Source organism: Polypterus senegalus, chromosome 8, assembly GCF_016835505.1.
Source record: "Polypterus senegalus isolate Bchr_013 chromosome 8, ASM1683550v1, whole genome shotgun sequence".
Classification (NCBI taxonomy): Eukaryota; Metazoa; Chordata; class Cladistia; order Polypteriformes; family Polypteridae; genus Polypterus; species Polypterus senegalus.
The window spans coordinates 99340289-99363482 of record NC_053161.1 but is presented as its reverse complement, the minus strand read 5'-3'; the positions used below and the strand labels follow the sequence as shown (position 1 = coordinate 99363482).

At 37.5% G+C, this 23194-nt stretch overlaps 1 protein-coding gene across 3 annotated transcripts in view; it reads right to left on the bottom strand.

Moving 5' to 3' along the window:
- The window catches only part of grm3 (glutamate receptor, metabotropic 3), a 267812-nt gene that overhangs the window by 129305 nt on the left and 115313 nt on the right, over positions 1–23194 (bottom strand). For all 3 annotated transcript variants that reach the window (XM_039761475.1, XM_039761473.1, XM_039761476.1), the window contains exon 3: positions 18341–19196. In XM_039761475.1, coding sequence (XP_039617409.1) covers positions 18341–19196 — 856 coding nt within the window. The remainder of the gene's footprint in view (positions 1–18340; positions 19197–23194) is intronic.

Sequence of the window (23194 nt, the reverse complement as noted above, 5' to 3'; positions counted from 1 at the left end):
TAAATATTTGAAAAATCCGTAATTAAGGCCTTGTTCACACGGGCGTTAAAATCAAGCGTTTTTTTTGCATTCGTAGCGTCCGGGGAGCGCGGATCAAGCGCCGAGTGTTTTCTACACGTAGGAGTCAATGAGACAGCGTGTTTATACGGCATCAAAAAAACATTGCATGCAGCATTTTCTTGGCGTTCAAAACCCAACGAACGCAAGGAAACTGCTTCTAGTTCGTTTTCTGCGCATTTATTTTACGCTTCGGAGGCACGGATATATCCCAATAATAATAATAAAATAAAATAATAATAATAATAATAAATAAAATAATAATAAAATAATAATAATAAAAATAAATATTGTTTATGATGAAAAATTCAATGAAAGTAATTTTATTATAAAATAAACAATATAAAAGTTTACATGTTGTATATGAAAAAATATTATTTTTATGTTTTCATATACAACATATATATTTTCATATTGCTTATTTTATTTTATTGTCTCATGTAATTTGTAAACCATGAACCTATTAATTTATGTTCAAATATAATATTTGATAACGATTATGTAGGGGGGGCAATCCATGGCGGGGGGGGGATTTCAGTGCATAACACCGGTGTAAGCGTACACTCGACTACTGTTTCCTTACCTCCAAGTGACAAGTAGTCTCTTCGGGCTAACACCAAGTCGCATATTGGTTGATCGGCGTGCAATGTAGCATTGCACCAGCTGCAGCAGACAATCAAAAGTGGAAACCGACATCCGACAGTAATTAAAAAACTTGCGCGGAAATTTTCGCATTTCTTCATTAAGCACAAAAAAACTTCCTTTAACCCGACGTTGTGCAGTCAGAGGATGAACCCAGTAGCGGGCGATTTTTCTCTCCCTACGCCAGATTACGCAGTATTTTAAAACAAGAAGATTAATATCTAACATAGCAAAATGGTCCATATTGAAAGGAGGCACCTCAAATAAAACGACAAGGGCTTTCATATCCAGTTCCCGACACTGCCTCCACAGGTTAACACATAAACTACAATTTGGGCTGCAGGCTGGCGTTAGACAGAGACAAACGAACGCCGGTGTAGAAGTCAATCGATCGCCACCACAAAATGCAACATAAACGTCTAGGACATTCAGAGCAAGTTCGTTTATCCAAAAACTTAACGCCCGTGTGAACAAGGCCTTAATAAACCACCAAGAAATGTAACATTGCAACAATGCACGCTACAAACCAACATACAATTGTCCGTGACTGAGAACCGGAGGAGCGCCAAAGCGAAGGGGTTGAACAGCACTCGTTCAGTACGCACTGCCCGCTTATGTGTCTGCCCCCAACTCCCTACTTGAGTCGCTTTCGTCTGTGTACAGTCCACACGAACCTGTGAGTCACGTTGACTGTTAATTTTCCAAACACGAATGGGGTTCAAAGGCTTACCTACGCCTCCCCGCGCCGGGTAGACACACGTTGATCCATTCAGTGTAGCGCGCGTGCAGTACCGGACATACAAGTGCATCACAGACCTGTTAATGCTCAATCTCACGTGGCTGAAAGCCACTTGTCCCTCTAAGAATTTGGACACCGACCGCTGTTGGGTCGTGTAACTATTTGGCAGGCGGGAGTCTCGTTCGTTTTTCGGAAATAACCAGCCAAATCACTCCACCAACTAAGACTGCCATACACCACCACCCACAGAATCGAGAAAGAGCTATCAATCTGTCAATCCTCTTTGGCTGCCTTTCTATATATAATCCACCAAGACACCCGACCACGGTAGTAGCGAGGTGGGAGGGGGGTGTGTACAAAGTTTAGGAGCATCTAAGAAGACGCATGTTTGTCGCGGATGCGAATTGCTGTATGTAGCATGTAAAACAGTTTGCTAAGCTGCACGCGGTCGTGCGTCGTAACCGAAAACTCGTTTTTTAAAGACTGCTCACTTCATTGTGTTTTAACCTCAGTTGTAAAGGAATGTTTTAATGATCCCATGGGATACCCCTCGCAAACAGTTTTACACGCTGCATATGGCGATTCACCTCCGAGAAACATGCCTCTATTAACAGTCAATGTGTGGGAGGGGGGTGTGTACAAAGGGTACGGATGAAAACAGTGGGAGCGTATGAGTCGCACTTAGTGGCAATTCCACGGTTTGCAGCCCGAATGGGGTTCAACAGCTTACCCACGCCTAGACACACGCTCAATCTCATGCATAGTTATTTATTGAATGGTAAACACTTCTGGAAAGACATGGTTTTCTAAAACAGGTTAGTGTGAGAATACAACAGTAAGTGAATGAAAAGATGGAACTCTGGAGAGAGCAAAATACAACACAATAGTGAACCCTCGGCATAACAAACGCCGCATAATTATTTATTGATGGTTGAACACTTCTGGAAAGACACAGGGACACCCCTCGCAAACTGTTCTACACGCCGCATACAGCGATTCACATCTGCGACAAACTGTTTTACACGCTGCATACAGCGGATCACATCCTCGACATGATTTTTCCTAGATGGTCCTGTCGCGTCCACCCTCGCACTCGAAGTATACACACTGCCTGCTCATGTGCCCGGTCGCAAGCGCTCCAGCCTCATTCTCGAAGCATACACACCGAGAATGCTCACAGAGAAACTCACGGAGAGCCGCCCACCAGCTGCCTGTGTGTGTGCCTCTGTCTGTCTCTGGCGCGGCTTTCTCTTGCGCTGCCTCTGTGTGAACTAGTCAGGCACAGAGAAGGTCAGCTGCTGACAGAGCGTCTCGACTGTTGCAGGGCCTGCATTGGTGAAGCAGGTGAGACGGTAATGAAACAGAGGCACAGGGCTTATTGGTTTTTAAAGACTGATTCCTTCATTGTGCTTTAACCTCAGTTTTAAAGGATTGTTTTAAGGATCCCATGGGATACCCCTCGCAAACCGTTTCACACGCTGCATATGGCGATTCACCTCCGCGAGAAACATGCCTCTATGAACAGTCAATGTAGCTCGGAGGTACATGACATTAACCTGACCTGCACTGCATGTGGCCTCTACGACAGACAAACATAAATGACACTATTTTTTCTGTGTTGTCGTGTCCGAGTTGGTGGGTGTGGCCCTGCGAGTTGTCGTTGTATCCAATGGTCTTGGAGTTGGTGGGCGTGGCTCCTTCCTGTGTGCGCCATAGGTGTCTCACTTGTCTTAGTAAATCCACACCCCTTCCGGCGTGCTTTTAATGGTTGTCTTGCCTTAGTGAATTATATATATAGATAATTATAACCACCAACTTAATAATAAGCTGCATGGCAATAACTCTAGGGGAAATAGGAAATTAAGGCCAAAGCTGTCTCACTTCCAGTTAAGACTATAAAATGACATCAAAAACTCAGAATCAATGTCCCCATGATGGGACAGTTAACTTCGTGAGCTGGAATGTTAAAGGCCTGAATCACAAATTAAAGAGAAAGAATGTAGTCTAACAGGTCTAAACACTAAAATAGTATTTTTACAAGAGGCCCATTTACTAAGCAAGGATCAGTTCCGGCTGCAAAAAGACTGGACTGGCCAAATGTTCCATTCTAGTTTTACAAAGAAAACTACGAGGTGTGGCAGAAAAGTAATGAGATTGGCAACACTGCAAGCGATCTGGCAACGCTGTGCTGTTGTCCTTGATAGACCACGTGTATCAGTACCCTTCCATAGCTCAGTGCGAGTTTCAACTCCTTCTGTTAACTACGTGATTTTTGTGACTGCTATTAGCGAAGTTGTGTTTTTGGTTGTACATCACGCAAAATGGAACAGCGGAATTTGGAGCAACGTTGTGCCATTAAATTTTGTGTTAAGCTTGGAGAATCGGCAAGTGTGACGTTTGAAAAGTTAAAACAGGCCTATGGGGAACATTCTTTATCCCCTCAAGTTTTTCGCTGGCACAAATCATTTTTGGAAGGCAGAAAACACGTTGAACGATGAACACCGTTCAGGGAGGCCTTCCACTTTGAAAACCAATGAAAACCTCGAACGTGTGAACACTCTTGTGAGATCAGACCGTCGTTTAACATTAAGAATGTTGAGTGAACAATTAAATTTGAACAGATTTACCGTTCATCAAATTTTGACTGAACATTTGCACATGCGAAAGGTCTGTGCCAAAATGGTGCAGAAAAACTGCCCTCTCCATAATAGAATTTTTGACCGCAAAAGGCATTCCTGTGGTTCCCCAGCCCCCTTATTCACCTGACCTCAGTCCGTGTGACTTTTTCCTTTTTCCTAAACTGAAAAATGTCCTCAAAGGACGTCATTTCAGAAAACATCCAAAAGAGTGTAACGGACATGCTGAAGACCTTACCGGTTGAAGACTTCCAGCGCTGGTACCAACAGTGGGAACAATGTCTCCATCGGTGTGTATCTGTCCATGGGAACTACTTTGAAGGGGATAACATTGATGTTTGAAAAAAATAAAAACTTTGGTAAATAAAAAATCAGTCTCATTACTTTTCTGCGGTGTGGGAATTTTCTTACATAGAACAGTATCATTTGTAGCATCAGATGTAGTATTGGATCCTGAAGGGAGATATGTAATGGTCATGGGAGACTTATCTAACTGTAAAATGATTTTGATAAATGTTTATGCACCTAATGTTGATGATAAGGAATTTATACAAAATTTATTTGCATCCATTCCCAATCTGAACACTCATAAAGTTATAATGGCTGGGGACTTTAATTGTGTTCTAAATCCACTTTTAGATAGGACTTCTCCACAGGGGAACGCATCTAACACCACAAAGATAATTACAAAGTTTATAACTGATCACAACTTATCAGACCCTGGAGGTTTTAAACCCAAATTCAAGAACGTATTCTTTCTACTCACCTGTACATCATTGCTACTCAAGGATTGATTACTTCTTTATAGACAATAACTTCTGGCCTATGATTAAATCTTGCAAATACAATGCTATTGTTATTTCTGACCATGCACCTATGATCTTTTCAGCTAAAATTACTAAGCCCCATACACTCACCCTGCAGATGGCGTCTTAACCCACTTCTATTAGCAGATGAGAATTGTACAGAATTTATATCCAAACAAATCAAATTCTTTCTAGAGACAAATACATCCTCTGAGATCTCTGCAGGAATACTCTGGGAAACTCTTAAGGCCTTCTTAAGAGGACAGATTATCTCATATCTTTCCCACAGAAATAAATTCAAAGCCAAGAAAGTAGCAGAGATAAAAAGCGAAATTACTAAAATAGATGAAGAACATGCCAGACTACCAAGCGAGACTCTACATAGGAAAAGGCAGGCTCTACATTCAGAATTAAACCTCTTGACAACTAAAGAAACTGAACAACTAATTTACAAATCCAGACATCATTACTATGAACATGGAGAGAAAGCTAATAAGCTTTTAGCTCAACAAATTCACAAGCAAAAAGTGCGAAATGCAATCTCAGTAATCACCAACGAATGGAGATAAAATCATCGACCACAAAAATATAATGCACACTTTCAGAGACTACTATAAATCCCTATATACTACTGAGTTTAAAGAAGACAATACACTAATGCATTTCTGGATACATTACAGATACCACAAATAGACACTTTTAGTGGAGGAACTTGATAAACCTCTGGCATTATCAGAATTACTAGATGCTATAAAGTCACTCCAAGACGGGAAAGCAGCAGGCCCTGATGGCTACCCTGCAGAATTTTACAAGAAATTCTCCGCTCAGCTAGCTCCTCTCCTATTAGCAACATTTACAGAAGCCAGAGATAACCAATCTCTTCCTCAAACCTTTCACCAAGCACTAATCACTGTTTTTCCAAAACAAAATAAGGACTTATTACAATGTGCATCATACAGACCAATTTCACTTCTGAATAATGACGTTAAAATACTCTCTAAAATCATAGCTAGAAGGATGGAGAAAGTGCTCCCCTTAGTAATATCACAAGACCAAACTGGATTTATTAGGGGCCGACACTTATCTTCAAATCTTCGACGCCTGTTTAATGTAATATACTCACCAACTAAATCAAACACCCCAGAAATATTATTATCATTGGATGCAGAAAAAGCATTGACATGATTGAATGGAAATACCTTTTACTACATTGGAGAAGTTTGGGTTTGGCCCAACATTTGTGCATGGATTAAATTACTGTATACTAACCCAGAAGCTTCAGTTTGCATCAACAACATTTGCTCAGACTACTTTAAACTAGAACGTGGCACTAGACAAGGATGCCCTTTGTCACCGCTACTGTTTGCAATTGCCATTGAACCACTGGCAATACATTGTCGAAATACTGATCAGATAAAGGGGATTAGCAGAGAAGGACTGGAACAGAAAATCTCATTATATGCAGATGATATGGTACTGTATATATATCGGACCCAGAAAATTCTGTGCCTGCAGTCTTAGCAGCACTCACAGAATTTCAAAAGATCTCTGGTCTCAGAATTAATCTGAATAAAAGTGTACTCTTTCCAGTGAATTCTCAAGCATATAATATTAGATTAGATACCCTACCTTTTATCATTGCAGAACAGTTTAAATACCTCGGGTAAACATCACAAGTAAACATAAAACTCTTCATCAACAAAATTTCTTCGTCTCCATTGAAAAAATTAAGCAAGACTTGCATAGATGGTCAACCCTTCATCTCACACTAGCTGGAAGAATTAACACTGTTAAGATGAATATTCTTCCTAAGCTCCTTTTTTTATTTCAAAACATTCCAATATACATTAATAAATCATTCTTTAAGCAATTAGATTCAACAATAACCTCATTTATTTGGAATTCAAAACATCCACACATCCAAAGAGCGACCCTACAAAGACAAAAGGCAGAATGCGGCATGGCTCTACCTAACTTCCAGTTTTATTAATGGGCAGCAAATATACAGGCGATAAGAACCTGGACACAAATAGAAGAACATACACAGGCTTGGTCCGCAATAGAAGTAAAATCCTGCAGTACTTCTTTGTATTCCTTGCTCTGTGCTCCAATAAACACGTTATCGGCAATATACTAATAACCCAATTGTGCTTCACTCACTTAGAATCTGGAACCAATGTAGAAAGCATTTTAAGACGGAGAAGCTTCTATCTGTGGCACCTCTGCAAGAGAGCCACCTCTTTCAACCTTCGCAAACATATGCAGTTTTTAATATCTGGAAAAAAACTGGAATTAACTTTATATAGACAACGTCTTTGCATCCTATGAACAAGTACATTCCTAATTTAACATTCCAGCTACACATTTCTTTCACTATCTTCAAATAAAAAGTCTTTAAAACTCAGTCAAAAGAACACTTGGTGAGTTTTGCAATTGTGGACCTGCCCGTAAATTTTGTGAAACTGTGCAAAACAAACCTTGCTTTATTCAGTCATCACTAGTCTTTTGCAACTAGCATGGAGATTTCCTAACTACGTATGAGTACAAAAATAACATACATCATTTAGGTGCTAGAAAATAATTGTCCTGTTGCTTTTGTCTTCACTTAGACTGAGTATAAATTTAGGAGTCATGCTGACATGTATGCCTGGCCACAATTTAACAAGCAATCTAATATTCTACTGTAAATACCTATACCACTAAGCCTAATTGCCTCCCATTATATGCGACCATGTTTATATTCTGGTGTTCATTCATCAGATCAGTGCTGTACTGTGTTAGCCATTTATCGATATCATGAGAATGAAACAAAATGACACCAGTCATCAGTTCTGATATTTGTCTTTATTTTAAAAGGTATACTATTTTGGGAAAAAGCAAAACAACAGAAAGAAACAAAGCAAATTAAAAGAATAAGGATGGGTGTCTGAAGTGGGCAAAACTGTGAAAGAATGGCTCCTGGCCAATGCCTTCACTTATATAATTATTTAACAAAAGTAAAAAAAAAAAAAAAAAAAAGCTGTTTACATGCTCAGCTTGAATACAATCACTCTTATGTATGTATGTGTTTTATGTGTCAGGTTACTTTAGAAAGCACACTGGGCGGTTAAGCAAGGACCTGACGAGGTGGGTGTTGATTATCAATGTAAACAATGAGGAGTAAATTGAACAAACATCCTAGAAAACACTGCTGCTTAAATGAACTATGTAGGATTAGTGGTCAAAAGTGTAGGATGCTTATGAACAGCTTAGCCTACACTCCCTTCAGGCTAGTATAAACAAACATTTAACAAGATTGTGATGGTTGTAACTGCCTTAAATCATCAATTTAAAGAACTATATTTTATAAATTGTGAATTTTAAGCCATTTTCCGTTTATGTGTCAATCTGATCCATGTACAGTATTTATTACCATTTTTAAAGTGGTATTTCTCATGACATATTGTTTGGACTTTTGGATTTCTAACTATATTTGTGTACATAGGACTACATGATGCTTTGCCACAGCATAGCAGATGCACTCAAAAATTCAAGTTCAGAAAGTCACACAGTGCCTGAAATAAAAAAGAAGTGGTCAAATATCAAAGTCGATGTGAAAAGGCAAGTTACAGCCCACCATCTGAGTGTCAACACCATTGGAGGGGGGAGCGGAATTCCGGGGCTCACACTGTTTGAGCTGCAAGCTGTTGCAATTATTGACAAGGCACTTATAACCAGCATTTTACAATCACCTGAGCCTGAAAATGGAGGTCATTAATAATATCGCTCTTGTTCAGTCAGTAGGTTGGCAAGCAGGGTGAGAAGCCATGTTTTCAGTGGGTAACCGCTGTCACCAAAATATTCATGTTATTTGGTTACATCATACAGATAACTTAAAATTTTTAATTATCTTTCTAAGAAGCCAGTAATCAAACACATCATTTTCAAGTTTGTTCTCAGCACTCCTTTTTCTCAAAATGAATGAGCCAGGCCATCTTGCCATCTTGCCACAACATTATTGAGACACATTTTCACATCACAGGTAATTTGAACATTAATAGAGTGGAAATGCTTTCTATTTACATAAGCAAATTCTTTCTCTGAAGGCATCTTTATAGCAACGTGTGTGCAGTCGATTACTCTGATTACATTTGGAAAACCGGACATTGCTGTGAATTGCACTTTAATGATAGTTTCAAAGATAGTTTAAGGAAACCTTATATATGTCGATGAAAAACAGATTATACCATACCATACAGCTGGCATGGTGCAACTCAGTGGTAAATACCCAATCAGTCAGCCAGCTCACATTGAAAAGCTCCTGTGGCTAAAAACCCTAGAGTGGACAGAGCTTGCAAAGGAGCAGGTAGAGCACAATTCCTCAAATTCTGCGTTTGTAAAGCTGGCCCCAGTTCATCACAAAGCTCCGTGAGGATATCTTTTGGAAATTTAAATCCATGTAAGAGCCAGTCATCATCATGGAACAAAAAAAACAGTATGATCTTCTAATTCTTCCATTTGCAATGTCTACTAGCAATTCTATAGCAGCCATGGTAGATGGAATAGCTTGGTCATACTGTGCACTATTACATTGTTGCAGACTGATTACAATCAAGTGCCATAAATTTGTAAACAATATGCAATTAATTTTGTCGTATTTGATAAAGCCCACATCATAGATGCAAATCTAAAAAAGAAATGGAAACCACGCAGAAATAGTAGCACTGCTTTGATGCTCTGTGCCATCCGTTACAAAACCGAGCAGAAATCTGTGTACACATGGTCTGAGGCTGTTGTAAAATTGTGCATAGCATTATAGCATTACACTAAGTTTAGTTTTTATACATCTCCATGTGAGTGTGGAAATGGACATATGCAACATTTTTGTGTGTTTGCACCAGTTATATATGAGACCCCAGGTCATGTGCAAAAACCTGCTTAAGGTGGAGGCAGATATGTTTTCTTTTGGAGGGGTCTACCATCCAAAACCAGCTAGTCTATGCAGTTAGCAATATAATGAGAGAACTTATTTTACTTCTAATACAGAATCAACAAGGGTCTCATGACTATCCACACCCAGATGAGAAATCATCAGTTATCCACCAAAATCAGCTTCCTGTTTGACCACCAGTGGAAGTTTTACTCAGATCTGAATGTATCACTGACCCCAGAAAAATAAGGAGATCTTTCTGGGGATGTCAATGTAAATGTATGTGCAAGTATGGTGCAGTATAATTGGATGGGGAGGTATATGGAAGGCCAACTCCAAAGGTATGCTTTTTCTAAACAAATTCAAAGAAAACAACCCTGTCATTGTTAGCATCCTGTTCCTTCAGAAGAACAAAAGCAAGACATCACGATCCATCCCTAATCCAAACACTGACATCCACTGTACTGTGTAATCACCTATGCCTTTCACTTGAAGGATGTTCACATCATACAGACTAGGTGTGGAATTGTTTGCTTGACCATTGTCTACTTTGCACAGTAGAATTTTTGTCTGGTCTGCAAATTCTAAAGACATCCAAAGCATGAAGAAACTTAACATCAGAGCACTCCAAAAGACCACAAAGAAGGTCAATCTTCAGAAATGCCTCTCTGTTCAACCTGAAGACCTTGATCCTCACTTGTACTAATCTCAGCGTTTCTCAACCATCATCTATGAGACAGTTCCAGTCTTCTACTAACACCAGGTGCCTCACTTATAAATGGTGCATATGCAAATAAATGTTGCGTAAGCCCATTTCAACACTCACATTGCGATGTATAAAAATTAAACTTTGCATAAAGCCAAGCATATTCTCATGGCAGCCCAAACCCTTGCATACACACTTTTCTGCTCTGTTTTGCAAACTAGCGGCACCCAGCATCAAAGTTGTGCAACTGTTTCTGTGAGGTCTCCCAGTGACAAGGGATTTATCAAATTCAACAAAATTAATTGCATATCATTTACAAATTGAATTCCCTTGATTGTAATCATTCTGTAACAATGTAATGGAGCATGGTAGGAACAAAGTATTCCAGATACCGTAGCTGATTTAGCGTTGTTACTCTCAGTACACCACTCAGCATATTTTAACCCATTGTATGTGTGTGTGGTATCATAGCTGCAAAGCAGCTGATCAGAAAGCTCTACGGCGGGTTGTGTCGAGAATGAAGAGGATTATCAGGATACAGCTTCCAGCCCTGGAGAATATTTATAGCACACTGTATGTACATGTTTATTGTACTTATGCTTTCATATTGTATATTTTTCATTATTTTTTATTATATTGTTATTATTGTTATTTTATCATTTTATAGGGAAATAGGTTTATGGAGGATTTGCAAATTGAATCTCATTATACCATACAATGACAATAAATGATTTCAGTTCTATTCAATAGAGTAGAGTGCATATTTACAGGTGATGATGACTGACTTCTAAGTTGATTTATGATTTCTAAGAGCTGTCCTCTTGGAACTGTGTACTGGTAGAATACTAGGGTGTATACTTGTAATAATTTTTATGATGAAATCCATTAAACTATGTGTATTACATTTTACAGATAAATCGTTACCTTCATTTAAATAATGTATACTGTTAATAATTAAACATGTGAGGGCACAATGAGGCAGCAGTAACGATGAACTGCCACCCCATCCAGAGATTGTTTCCATAATTTTCACTTGGTGCTTGCTGGGACTGGCACAACCCTGAATGGATGAAGAAATTAAACATGTAAAATGAAGATTTTTCAATGTTCTATGAAAGTTTTGAAGAATCTGCATTCTAAGCTTACAGCTGGTTTTACATTTATTACAGAGCATATTGTGTGGTGATTAGTTATGTGAAGAAAGAAAACGAAAGGACAGGAATTGAGGGTTGGTAAGTTTGACGGAGACCGTACTGCTGCATTAAATTATTCGATTCAGGGTCACACATGTCCCAGCAATTATCTTGTGGGAGGCATGAACAATCTGTGGACAGGGCACCTAGCTCATTGCTACCACTGTGCCACCATACCCTCACATATTTAATACTGTACTTGCTTTAATGCATTACATCATGAAAATGATATCAAGTATACAACTTACTATTCTGAAATGTTCAGGGAGCTGTAATATCATGAATGTATTGCACAGTGCACCCCCAAAATTCGTGGGGATTATGTTTCTAGAGCACCTGCAAATTGTGAAAAACTACGACTTTTGGATGTGGTTAAAATGCCTTTTAAATGCCTATTTTTATAGTTTAAACCCTAAATACAGTATGCTGCAAACCACTTTAATTTCATTGCAAACCCAGCTTAATACATTAATACATTACCTAAAAAATTACCTTAATACATTACCTAAAAACAGAATGTAAAGGTAAACCCCTATACTGTATAGTACTGTACTGCTGTGTCTCCCGTGGTGCTAGAATGTAAAATACCGATGTTACCACTATACGTAGTATACTTCATGCAAGCCTGTTTTCTTTGGTATGCGCTGTCGTTTTCTTTGTTATAAGTAGAGTAAATACATAATAATTTAATTTAATTAAAATACAGTAAAATGTATGGGTACTCACCAATGATGAATGATGTTGATGATGAAGTAGCTGTGCAGTACAATGCAGAGGATTTAAAACTCCTCGGGTAGCGCCTCTTCTTCAGGCTGGCTTTTCTTTACAGGTTTTAGGAACATTGTGATGGGAAGTTGCTACATTGTCTCCTGTAGCGAACTGCTGGTACAGTTTCCCTGCTTTCTCACGGATGATGTTACCATCCAAGGGGATGTTCTTCTTCCTGCAGTCAGTGATCCACAATGCCATGGCAGGTTTCTTCCTAACGATATTTTTATTCCTTACGGTCGTTATCTTTTTGACACTATCACAAAAACTTACAGATACAGTACTCCAGATTGCTGCTTTGTTCTTCTTTATGTAGTGTACGGTGCTTTCATTAATGGTAAACCCACTCACCTGGAGATGCGTCACAGGGCAGCAGTCAATCAGCAGCAAGGAGAAATGAATAACACTCTCAGATTGGCTACTTTCACCATCCCAATTACCTCAGTTGCTTCCTGTTCTCTCTACTGCACAGTATTGCCACGAAAAAAGCCATAAAAATTGCGGAGGATATTTGTGCTTTCCGCTAACAATTAATAGTTAGGTTCTAAGGAAAAATCCGCGAATGACTGAGTCCACGAATTCTGAAACGCGTCTTTGCGGGAGTCTACTGTGTTCTGTGTGATGATCTCTGCCTGTGCGCTCTTGTCAACGAAAAAGAAAGACAGTTTAAAAAGCATGTAGTGATTAATGACTGGGTTGGGCAACACATAGAATACAAAGCATTTAATTTGCTACTTTAGTTATGATGGGATTTGAGAAACTCCAGTAACGATTCATTTTAAGATGAGGTTTACAATGCTCTACTTTAATGAGAAAATAAACTATAAGATTAAAGTGGAAATTTTGAGATTAAAGTGAAAATTATGAGATTAAGTTCTACATTTAGACCATTTTTTTCTTCACTGTGTGCCTCATTTTTTTTTTTTTTCCCTGTGCCCTAATATGCTTCCGAATGACACTCTGAAGGCAGGCTACGACTCGCCTGTTCAACACAACTTTGCCATTTGACCACTCCTTTTTTATTTCGGCACTGAGCGACTTTCTGAAATTGAACTTTTGAGTGCCACTCCATCACTTTCCTTTTGTTGCTCATACCAATGCCTAAGCCACAAAAAAGTATGTTCTTCCTTGTCTCCACTTCACCGAGTAATACCTCCATTTTGCATTCACTGAAGTTTTTTTTTTCCCCTGTGCTTTTGCCATTGTCTTTTCACAAAACACTGAATGTAAGGGGCTATTTATATTGATTAGCATATTTAAAGGGGCGTAATTCTGTGAGAAGTCAGGGTTATGTGGCAGGTGTGTGCTCTGCACGTGCATTACATTTCATGCTGACTGGGATTTATGGATCTGAAATCTGTGGAAGTTGACTTATGCACATTTTTGTGCATCTGAATTTTTTTCTTTTGTCCATATGCCATGTTTTAGCCAGGACTAGTATGAGGTGAATGAAATAGAAATCCAGATCAAAAATTCAGCACATTAAAATGATAGCATATAATTTATCTAAGAATAAATTTTATTAGGAGAATTCTAAGGAAATGTAAAGTTCTACCAGCTGCCATGATATAATGTAAACAGTTTCTTCCAAATGATGAAACCTCTGTACAGACTAAGACTCACTTGGTTCCAACTTTTCCTCTGCTCGTTCCAAGGTAAAATCCTCCTGAAAGCTAATGTTTTCATTTTGCAATGCCAGAAGAAGCACTTTGAACAATGGATAACTTTTGAATCTATAGCATAGTGATTCCTCAACATCCAGAAAATCTCTCTGGACAAGCCACCTACCTTACAAGAGATCCATCAAGCCAATAAACCTAATAAATAAAGGACAACAACACCTGCGGCTGAGGGGATTTTGCAGTCGGGTGCATGCAAACTTCAGGAAGTCACTAACAAGATGTGGAACGTCAGAAATGGCAAAAATATTCACGAAGTGTGGCAAGTCAGAGTGTGAAACCTACTGCGGTATTGTTCTGCTCTCTATCACACCGGTACCTTGTCTGTGCTCTCCTAAACTATTTGCTTTCATTTGCCAAAGGAAATATTTCCTTTTTATCAGCGTGGCTGTAGTCCATGTCAATGCCCTACCAGGATGATACAAGCAAATTCCTAAGAGCAGCAATGTAAAGTATGCTTTTGACTGAAGAAACTAACTAAGATTTTGTCTAGATCCAAATGTCTTGTGAAATTTATCTCTATCTGGAGGGTGCTCTATAATCAGGTACCATTCAACTCTTCTTTGCAAAGAGACAGAAAGAAATCCCTTCATCATCTGAACAAAGGTTACCCACTAACCCAACTCATGGTTTACTTCCATTTTATTTTCCTTGTGATCTTTGAGTGCTCTCATTGTGACACAGAGACTGAAAACTTTTTTGATGAAAGGTTTGTTAACTTAACATACCACCATTAAGAGTTTAGGTCTAACGTTCTAGACTGGAAAAAAATATAACAATATTTCTTGGGTGCCATTACAGTGTGTCTTTACACTGCTTAATGCATCTACAACGATCAATGAAGGCAATACCATCTTGATCTCAAAGACAAAGATGCCCTACACTCTGCACTTCGACTGAAAACAGAAATCAAATGGGTCACATTCCTGATGCTGCAATATCAAGATGTTAACAGTTCATTATAACTAGTGTTGTATTTAATGATAATGCAAGAAGTTCTTGTCCATGTGTTGTGCTTAATGTGCCTTTGGTGATTTATTTTTTCTATTAATCCTATACCCAAACTAGTAATGAAGAACTTGATGATTATCATTACTGACAAATGGTAAATTTAACCCATGTTTAGAATGGAAAATAAAAATGAAAGATTCACATAAGAAAAGTAAGAGAAAGAAAGGTCCATGTGGAATACAGGAGAAATCATTTTAAAAATGTCTGGACATTCCCATAGTGCACTAAGCTGGTCTAAAAATTAGATGCAAAATTATTTTTTTTCACATTTGAGAGGTCTTCTGGTCAAACCCTAATGTAGTTTCTTGTTTGTTTATAACCTTTTGAAAAGCCTTGTGTAGGTATCTAAACATGGAAAAAAAAATCAGCAGGCTGCATCAGTTAAACTATGCTTTCTGAAAGCCTAAACATGACAAAGCCAAAGACGCAAAATATTTTTTTTTACATTTTTGAAGGTCTGCTCCTACCAAGTGGTGTCATCTGGACCAAACATTTTGATTTTGTTAAATATTTTATATATAAAGGTACAGAGCCTGCTAGGTGGTTTATTTCTTGAGACATGGTCTTGTGAAATTGATGAAAAAACAAAGCTGTGTCAAAAATTGGCTTATCTTGGAAAGTATTGATCTTACATCAAAATAATTTTACAGGGTGTCTCCTGGTATTTTTTTCAGAATTGTGTGAAGTGTGTGGTGTTTCTGGAAAATAAGCATGATTTGACATGGAATGAACCATAAGCAGAAGATTCAATTTATCAACTGTTAGGATTACCACACAAATTCTAGTATCCTCAGCCATGATCCAGATGAACCAACTTCCTTTGATGGGCCACTGCTTCAAAATGACAAATGCTCTGCTCCCACCATAGCTTACCTGGGTTTCAGAGTCATCATGAATGGCAGAGAATGTGGTTCAAAGACATCATCAAGGCCTACCTTACAAATGATCAGATCTAGATCACCAGTTAGGAAACCCCGGCATTGCAACATCCTTTATCATGCCACAGGATTCATAAAGCAACATTGCACTTTCAGAACTTTCTAATGAGGTGAACAATACACATGAACAGAAGGCGAGGAAGGAGAATGTAGAATCAACCCTCATACTAAACCTCAAGACCTTATTTTACCAAGATCTACGATGTAAAGATTACACTACTCAGCCATCTAGACGCACAGGTAACCTTGATGAGTGTCAGATTCATTTTTAGTGATTGCCAAAACTCCAAGCATATTTAATTGTCAGTCAAATTATAAGAGCAGAGATTTCAGAGATCATGCTTGTGTTATAGGAGAACACTTCATCTTTTGTTCAAACAGAAGGTATCTTATAATACTGCAGTGAAAAAGTGCTTGATGTTTAGATGCAAAACATATTCCTCAAGGGAACACAATTATGGATATAGTACTTTCGGCAAATGTTTTCAATATTTAACTTAACTGTTCTTTATCAGATTTTTTTTAGACTTGTACTGCAGCAAACTATACGTTTTTTTAATAATTTTGTTAAAAAGGAACATTCTTTATTCTGTTCTTTCAGAAATGACTAATATGAAAAACAGAAAAACAAAATAGTTAAATATGAAATCATTAGCAGCTCAGCCTTCAGACATAGGTTTGACTGTGGGTATGAATTTTAATGAGGCTGCACGAAGGTATCCATAATTGGCTGGGAATACAACAAAAGTGCTATGTTAATTAATCAGACTCACTCAGGGAACCAAGTCTGGGGATTTCAATTTGCAAACTTGTGTATTCAAGGTCAAATCCTTAGCCTCCAGAAGGCTCTGGCTGCCAAAGTTGTAAACATTCATGGGAAGTAGGGTTTTCCTTCATTTGAGACACCCAATGCATGATGTGTTTTTGTGACAGACTACACAGCATTTAAAAATGAAAGTAAAAATAATTTTCTTTTGTTCAAAAAATGTATATCACATGACCAAGTTATGCTATTAATATGTTTTAACACTTTGCAAAAAGAGTATGTGTTTTTTTTAGAATTCATAATTACATCTGCTATTGCTCATCTATACGTGCATTTTCACAGGTGCAGCAGATTTCTCTCCCAAAAGCTTACATTTTAATTGTAAACCTGCTGACATCATCATTTATTTAGCCATCGCTCTAGAGATAAATCCAAATGGTATAAAATAAACTGTCCTAGGTGGATACCCATGTGGCCCATCTTATTATAACTGAAATAATTATAATCGTGTATATTTAGTCCATCCTGCAGATGTTATAACGGCCCTTTGGATTGCACAGATTGTGCAACAGTTTTTTATTAATAACCATTCCACGAAATTTTCTCTTGGATAATGAATCTTCTGCAGCCTAAGGATAGACAGCATTGAATGTGTTAGGAAGGAACTACAGAGGGGGTTACCACATAGAGATCTCTGCTTCCAGCTGGTTCACCATTTCTGTCACTTTAAATAAGAGGATAGGCTGCTCTCTCATTTTTACATCACTGTTACTGCTGGGATTTAACAATACTACAGAATGAATAAAAGTCCCTAAAGGTCTTATTTTAATTAATACAGCCTCTGGAGTACCTTTAATCCTACCATACATACATTGTAATGCTGAATTTCTGGTTAAATTTCTTAAACTTGTCATCAAAATAAGACCAGCATACAGTTTGCATATTTTTATATAAACTGAACAAAGTACAATGATGTTTGATCACTTTCAAACTGCAATGATCTTTTTGGACAAAGCTGTGAGGATGCACTCTCATAAATCTATCTGAACACTAATACAAATATGAGGGAACAATATATTTAATAACTATATATTTTAAAATAACAAGACTCAACATTTTTGACTTGTGCTAAACACATCATGACGTAATTCATATATTTTATCTTTCTTAAAAACCTTAAAGGTTTTTCATTGCTTTTCTTTGTTCGCAACCTTAATTCTCGATAACTGTACCCTTCATGATATTGTTCAATATCTTTGTAAGAGGTAATCCACATAATAGGTCTTAAACAAAAGAACTGAAATTATATCCTGCAAGCCAACAATTATCTGCATCTTAGCTTGAGAAAATTCTTACAGCATTTCTGCTCATGTAGCTTTAAAATATGATTCCTTCTGTGAGGATCTGCTTTATAGTCATTTTCAAGGTTTCTTAGCTATACATTTAAGATCAATTAAACGTAAGCAATGAAAAAATAAAAAGTAACTTACCACTAAAATTTACTTTCAGTAAAAAATCCTTGTATAATCTTTTCCCATCAAGTGGTTTAACAGCATCGCACAACTTTGTAGTGTTAGAGCACAAAGTTCTCTGCATCTTGTGTAAGGCATGAGCCATCGCATACACAGCATTGATGACAAACATAATTTTAGACTCTTGTTCATAATTGGAGCTGTCAATTGACAGATGTTTGTCACACACTTTCACCTGAGAATGTCCGTTTTGCAAGACGCACTGGAATTTCTGCTCCCAGAAATCCTTGAACCATGGGTTACGTCTGTTACTACTGGGATGCAGACTCTGGAAATATCTATCAAACTCTTTAACAGGATGTGCTGCAAGTTCCAGCGTTATTGCTCCATTTGCCACATTTTCATTCCCTTTTACAACACTTTCCTGAGCTCCCCATCCATCACTAGCTATCCAGGTAAAGGAGGCGTTGAGTCGGTTGGCAGCTGCCAGTAATTCCCTTGTGTCATCACTGCGCATGAAGAGTACCACCACCTTTGCATTTGGTTTTTGAAGCAGTTCCCTGATGACTGCATCTGAGGACTTTTTAACATTTGAACTTCCAACTTTTTCAGATGTCGCAATACAGATGTTTCGGAGTCTGGCCTCTTGCTCAAAAGCTTCAATTCCGGTTTCACCATAATCTCCTTCAGAGGCCACTGTGGAGACATATGTCCAGTTAAAGAATCTTAAAATCTCGGCCATTGCTTTCGCCTGATAAAAATCAGGTGGCACTGTTCTTGCAAAGTAGTCATATCTGGATTTATCGCTCAGCTTTGCACTAGTGGAAGCATAACTTATTTGTGGAATCTGAAATAACCTTAGCAAATTTGCAACCTGCAGGAAGAAACAAGATAACATTTTACATTTTGAAAATTAGTTGTTTTTTTTTTATTTTATTAAATGTAAATGACGGTACTTTCCTTTTGATATTTCATTCCAGTTTTATATGTAACATATTTAACTATTCAGTCATCCAATTACCATGATCAGCCAAGGGTACTACAACTAAGGCCTATTCACCTAGAAAATTTCACACAGCTAATAACCTATAAAACAAATGAAGTAAGACTCTTTAATACTTTCATTTGGTGGTTGTATTGTATGATTATGTGTTGATAGATCCTTATTTTAATTTCTTATGGCATTATTCAGCTGCCATTTTATTATTACTTGTGGAGGTATTCTAATATATTGTGAAATATAGTTTAACTCTTTGGGTTCCTCATAATTTAACAAAGGCCCTCTAACTTCACCGGCCACCCTCAAATGCTTCTGTGGCTCATCTACTTCACTTTTTTTAAATAATGTAAACCAATAATTGAGGTTTGCATTTAAAAATATATAAAAATGTGTTATTAAAAATAATGGGGCTATGAAGATACCTTTGGATTAACGTACTGTTTTCACAATAAATTATTAAGCTTTCATACAGAAGTATAATCGGTTAAACACTTCTCAATTCTCAAATACAGATAAAAATTGTAATTAACCACAAGGGAAAAAAATCATTCTTTTACTTTACTTTTTTAGAGGACAATAACCTTCATTAGCTTTTTTTACAGCTCACACAAGGTGAAATTGGCCATAGCATCTGCAGGAGTTTGTGACTTCTACTCTAATGTCAGTGTAAATCAGCTTTCAAGCTAAGCCTACGTTAGAGAGACAGCTGTGGTTTGTAGTTTACCAGAGTACTTTATTTTAAAATGACGCTGCTCACAAATCGCAATTGCTTTTAATTAAGCTTATTCCTTGCAGTAACATTGTGAAAACCAAAATTAACCCAGGCACTGGACCAAAATGAGCATTTGACAAGCAAAGCTCTGCAGCAGTACTAATGTTTATAGTGCAATGTTTGTGCTTAAAGTAGAAAGAATGCATTTTATTATGCAATTACCATAAAATATATTGCCTCTGCAAGGAAGAAAAACCCAAATTTTAGCATTGCTGCATCAATTGTTATACCTTTATATGACTGAAAAACCCCAGAAAAAAAAATTTTGACAATCACCCTCACTGTAGATATAAGATAACACAATATTGCAATAATCTGCTGTATTGATTTTTCCCAATGTACTCAAGTGCTGCTCTAAAATTAGGTTTTACTGTAATAGTTTGTTATTTTCTGACTGGACATTAACTTTTTATTTCGCTTTCTTCCTGCTAAACAAAGGTCATAGAAAAGTTTTTTTTAACACCACACAAAACAAAATTCACTCTTTCCAATATTGACTTCGCCTTGCAGTGGCAAGGTTCTGACAGTGTCTGTCACATTCTTTATATAATATGACATCCATTATCCAACCCACTATATCCTAACTACAGGGTCACAGGGCTCTGCTGGAGCCAATCCCAGCCAACACAGGGCACAAGGTAGGAAACAAACCCTGGGCAGGGCGCCAGCCTACCATAGGGCACACATACACACACACACACACACTAGGGACAATTTAGAATCGCCAATGCATCTAACCTGCATGTCTTTGGACTGTGGGAGGAAACCGGAGTACTCGGAGGAAACCCATGCAGACACAGAGAGAACATGCAAACTCCACGCAGGAAGGACCCAGGGTCTCCTAATTGTGAGGCAGCAGTGCTACCCACTGCGCCACCCCTATAATATGACACTCATTGCAATATCATCAAAATGCAGAAATAAGACATAGCATGGAATTCAATTAAAACCAAATCTAATGAGAACAAAACACACTCAGGCTTCACCAAATCCTGACAGACCCCCTCACACAAAATAAATAAATATGGCGTTTAAGGGTACATGGTGTACCAAGAAGTGTATGCCTTATGACAACTCCAAAACAACTGGACCTGATCCCCAGCTACTTATGGTAGCTCAAGTACAAGGGCTCTGACTGTCCTTAGCAAACACTACGTTTAAATATGCTGTATTTCATGGTCATTAGTGGCAGCCAGAGACTTGGCATTTATTGGGAATTTAAACAAACGTCTTATTATAATTCTTTTCTCTTCATTAAAATCCCACTCGTCTTTTTCGATTGCAAGAATTCAAAAACGTTAGTCTAAGAAAAATGAATTAAGATATTCTTTTAGACCCAAATGTTCATCTTCTGTACCTGAAATGAAAAGAATCTGAAATGTTGTGTTTGTTACTTACAGAGTACAGAATTAACTTGAATTTTAAAGTTCGTTCGCAGGTGCATGCTGATGTGGCTCCCTCTTAGCTGTTTAATGCCCAAGCATATGTTTTAGAAAAATAAAACCAGATAGTTAGACCTAGTTGTAACACTTTTGTTGGCAACTGTGGTGTGAAAATATATGGAAAGTGCATAAAATAAAAACTGTAATTGTGGTCAGAGCAGTCTACAAAGTTAAGAGAACTATTGCTACTCCACTGCATGTTAAAAAGTTTATCCAGATGTTTGAAACACACAATTTATGTAAGATGATTGCTATTATAAATAAGCTCTATGTGGCAGAAAAATTATAGTTATTAACAAACTGTATTTATCATTAGCCAAAAATGAAGTTCCTTATTTTTACAAAAACATGGGGCTACTCTTTGCATTGTATTATTTTACAGCCTAACTTCTGATGGTTTTCCCGAATTTTGAAACTGTCATTTGAAATGTACATTGTGTTTTGAAATGCAAAAATTTTTATGTGTTGGATGTGACAGTACACATAGCAATTTACTTGACAACACCATAGTTATATGTATTTATACTGAAATTGCATATCTTTTGGAAAATGATCAAAGTTAACACTATGAAATATTGGGCAATTAAATAACGGTCTGTACCAAGCCAGAAGAGAAATAGTCCCATTGTAAAATAGTGCCATCTAACTTGGGTTCTTGAGGTCAGATTCAGCTTGGCAAATGAAGGCTTGCATACTCAGATTAAAAAAAAAATAAACCTTGTATGTATATATAGAAGCAGAGTAGAAAAATTGCTTTCTTGCAAAGTCCACTGAGCTAGATAAGAGTCTTTATACTAATATATGCAAAAAATCTAAACTCTTTTACAAAGGCTGACAGAAATCATTAGTATTCCACTGTACACTGCAAAAATATATCCTATCAGATAAAGGTAATGATCTATAGACCTTCTGAGGCAGGGTGCAGTACTGGTAGAGATGCATAAAAGCTATTGCCAGTGTTAACAAGGACATCTCATATATTTAATATGTAATACAAGTTACTGAACAACAATGCAAAAAAAAAATATATTTTTTAACATAAGGTGTTCCAAACATAGAACTAAGTTTTAAATTAGAAAGAAAGTGGAAAAGTCCATCTCTTGAGAATTTGTCTATCCTGGGACGAATCCTCAAGAGATTTAGACAATTCTTTCTTTTATCTGCAATGAGATGTGCATCACTTAAATCTGGCAATTGTGGAAACAGTTCTCTCCATTACTTTTATCTATCCATCCTTCTTCCATCACAGGGTCTCAGAAGACCCTATTACTTTAAGTAATTTATCATATCTTTTTAACATTAAAATAACTGAATGAATTACCCAATTCATTTATAAATAATTTAATTAATCTGTCTAATCATACAAAGCTGCTACTGTGAATCTGCATTCTAAAAAGGTATGTCTTTAACAGATTCCTCAGGTGATCAGTATTCTGAAATGGTGAACAAGTGTGGATGCAAGCAGTTCATGCAAATGACTGCACACAGACAAAGACTGACCTGGGAATTTAACCCAAGCTCCTTAAATTGTATGGCAGCAGTGCTAATTTTTATCTATTTATGGAAACAAAATCTAGCAATTACAAGTACAATGCTTACCTAGTCTAGTTTAGAGGAGCTGGTGTCTATTCTGGGAGCACCAGGCACAAAGAAAAGAG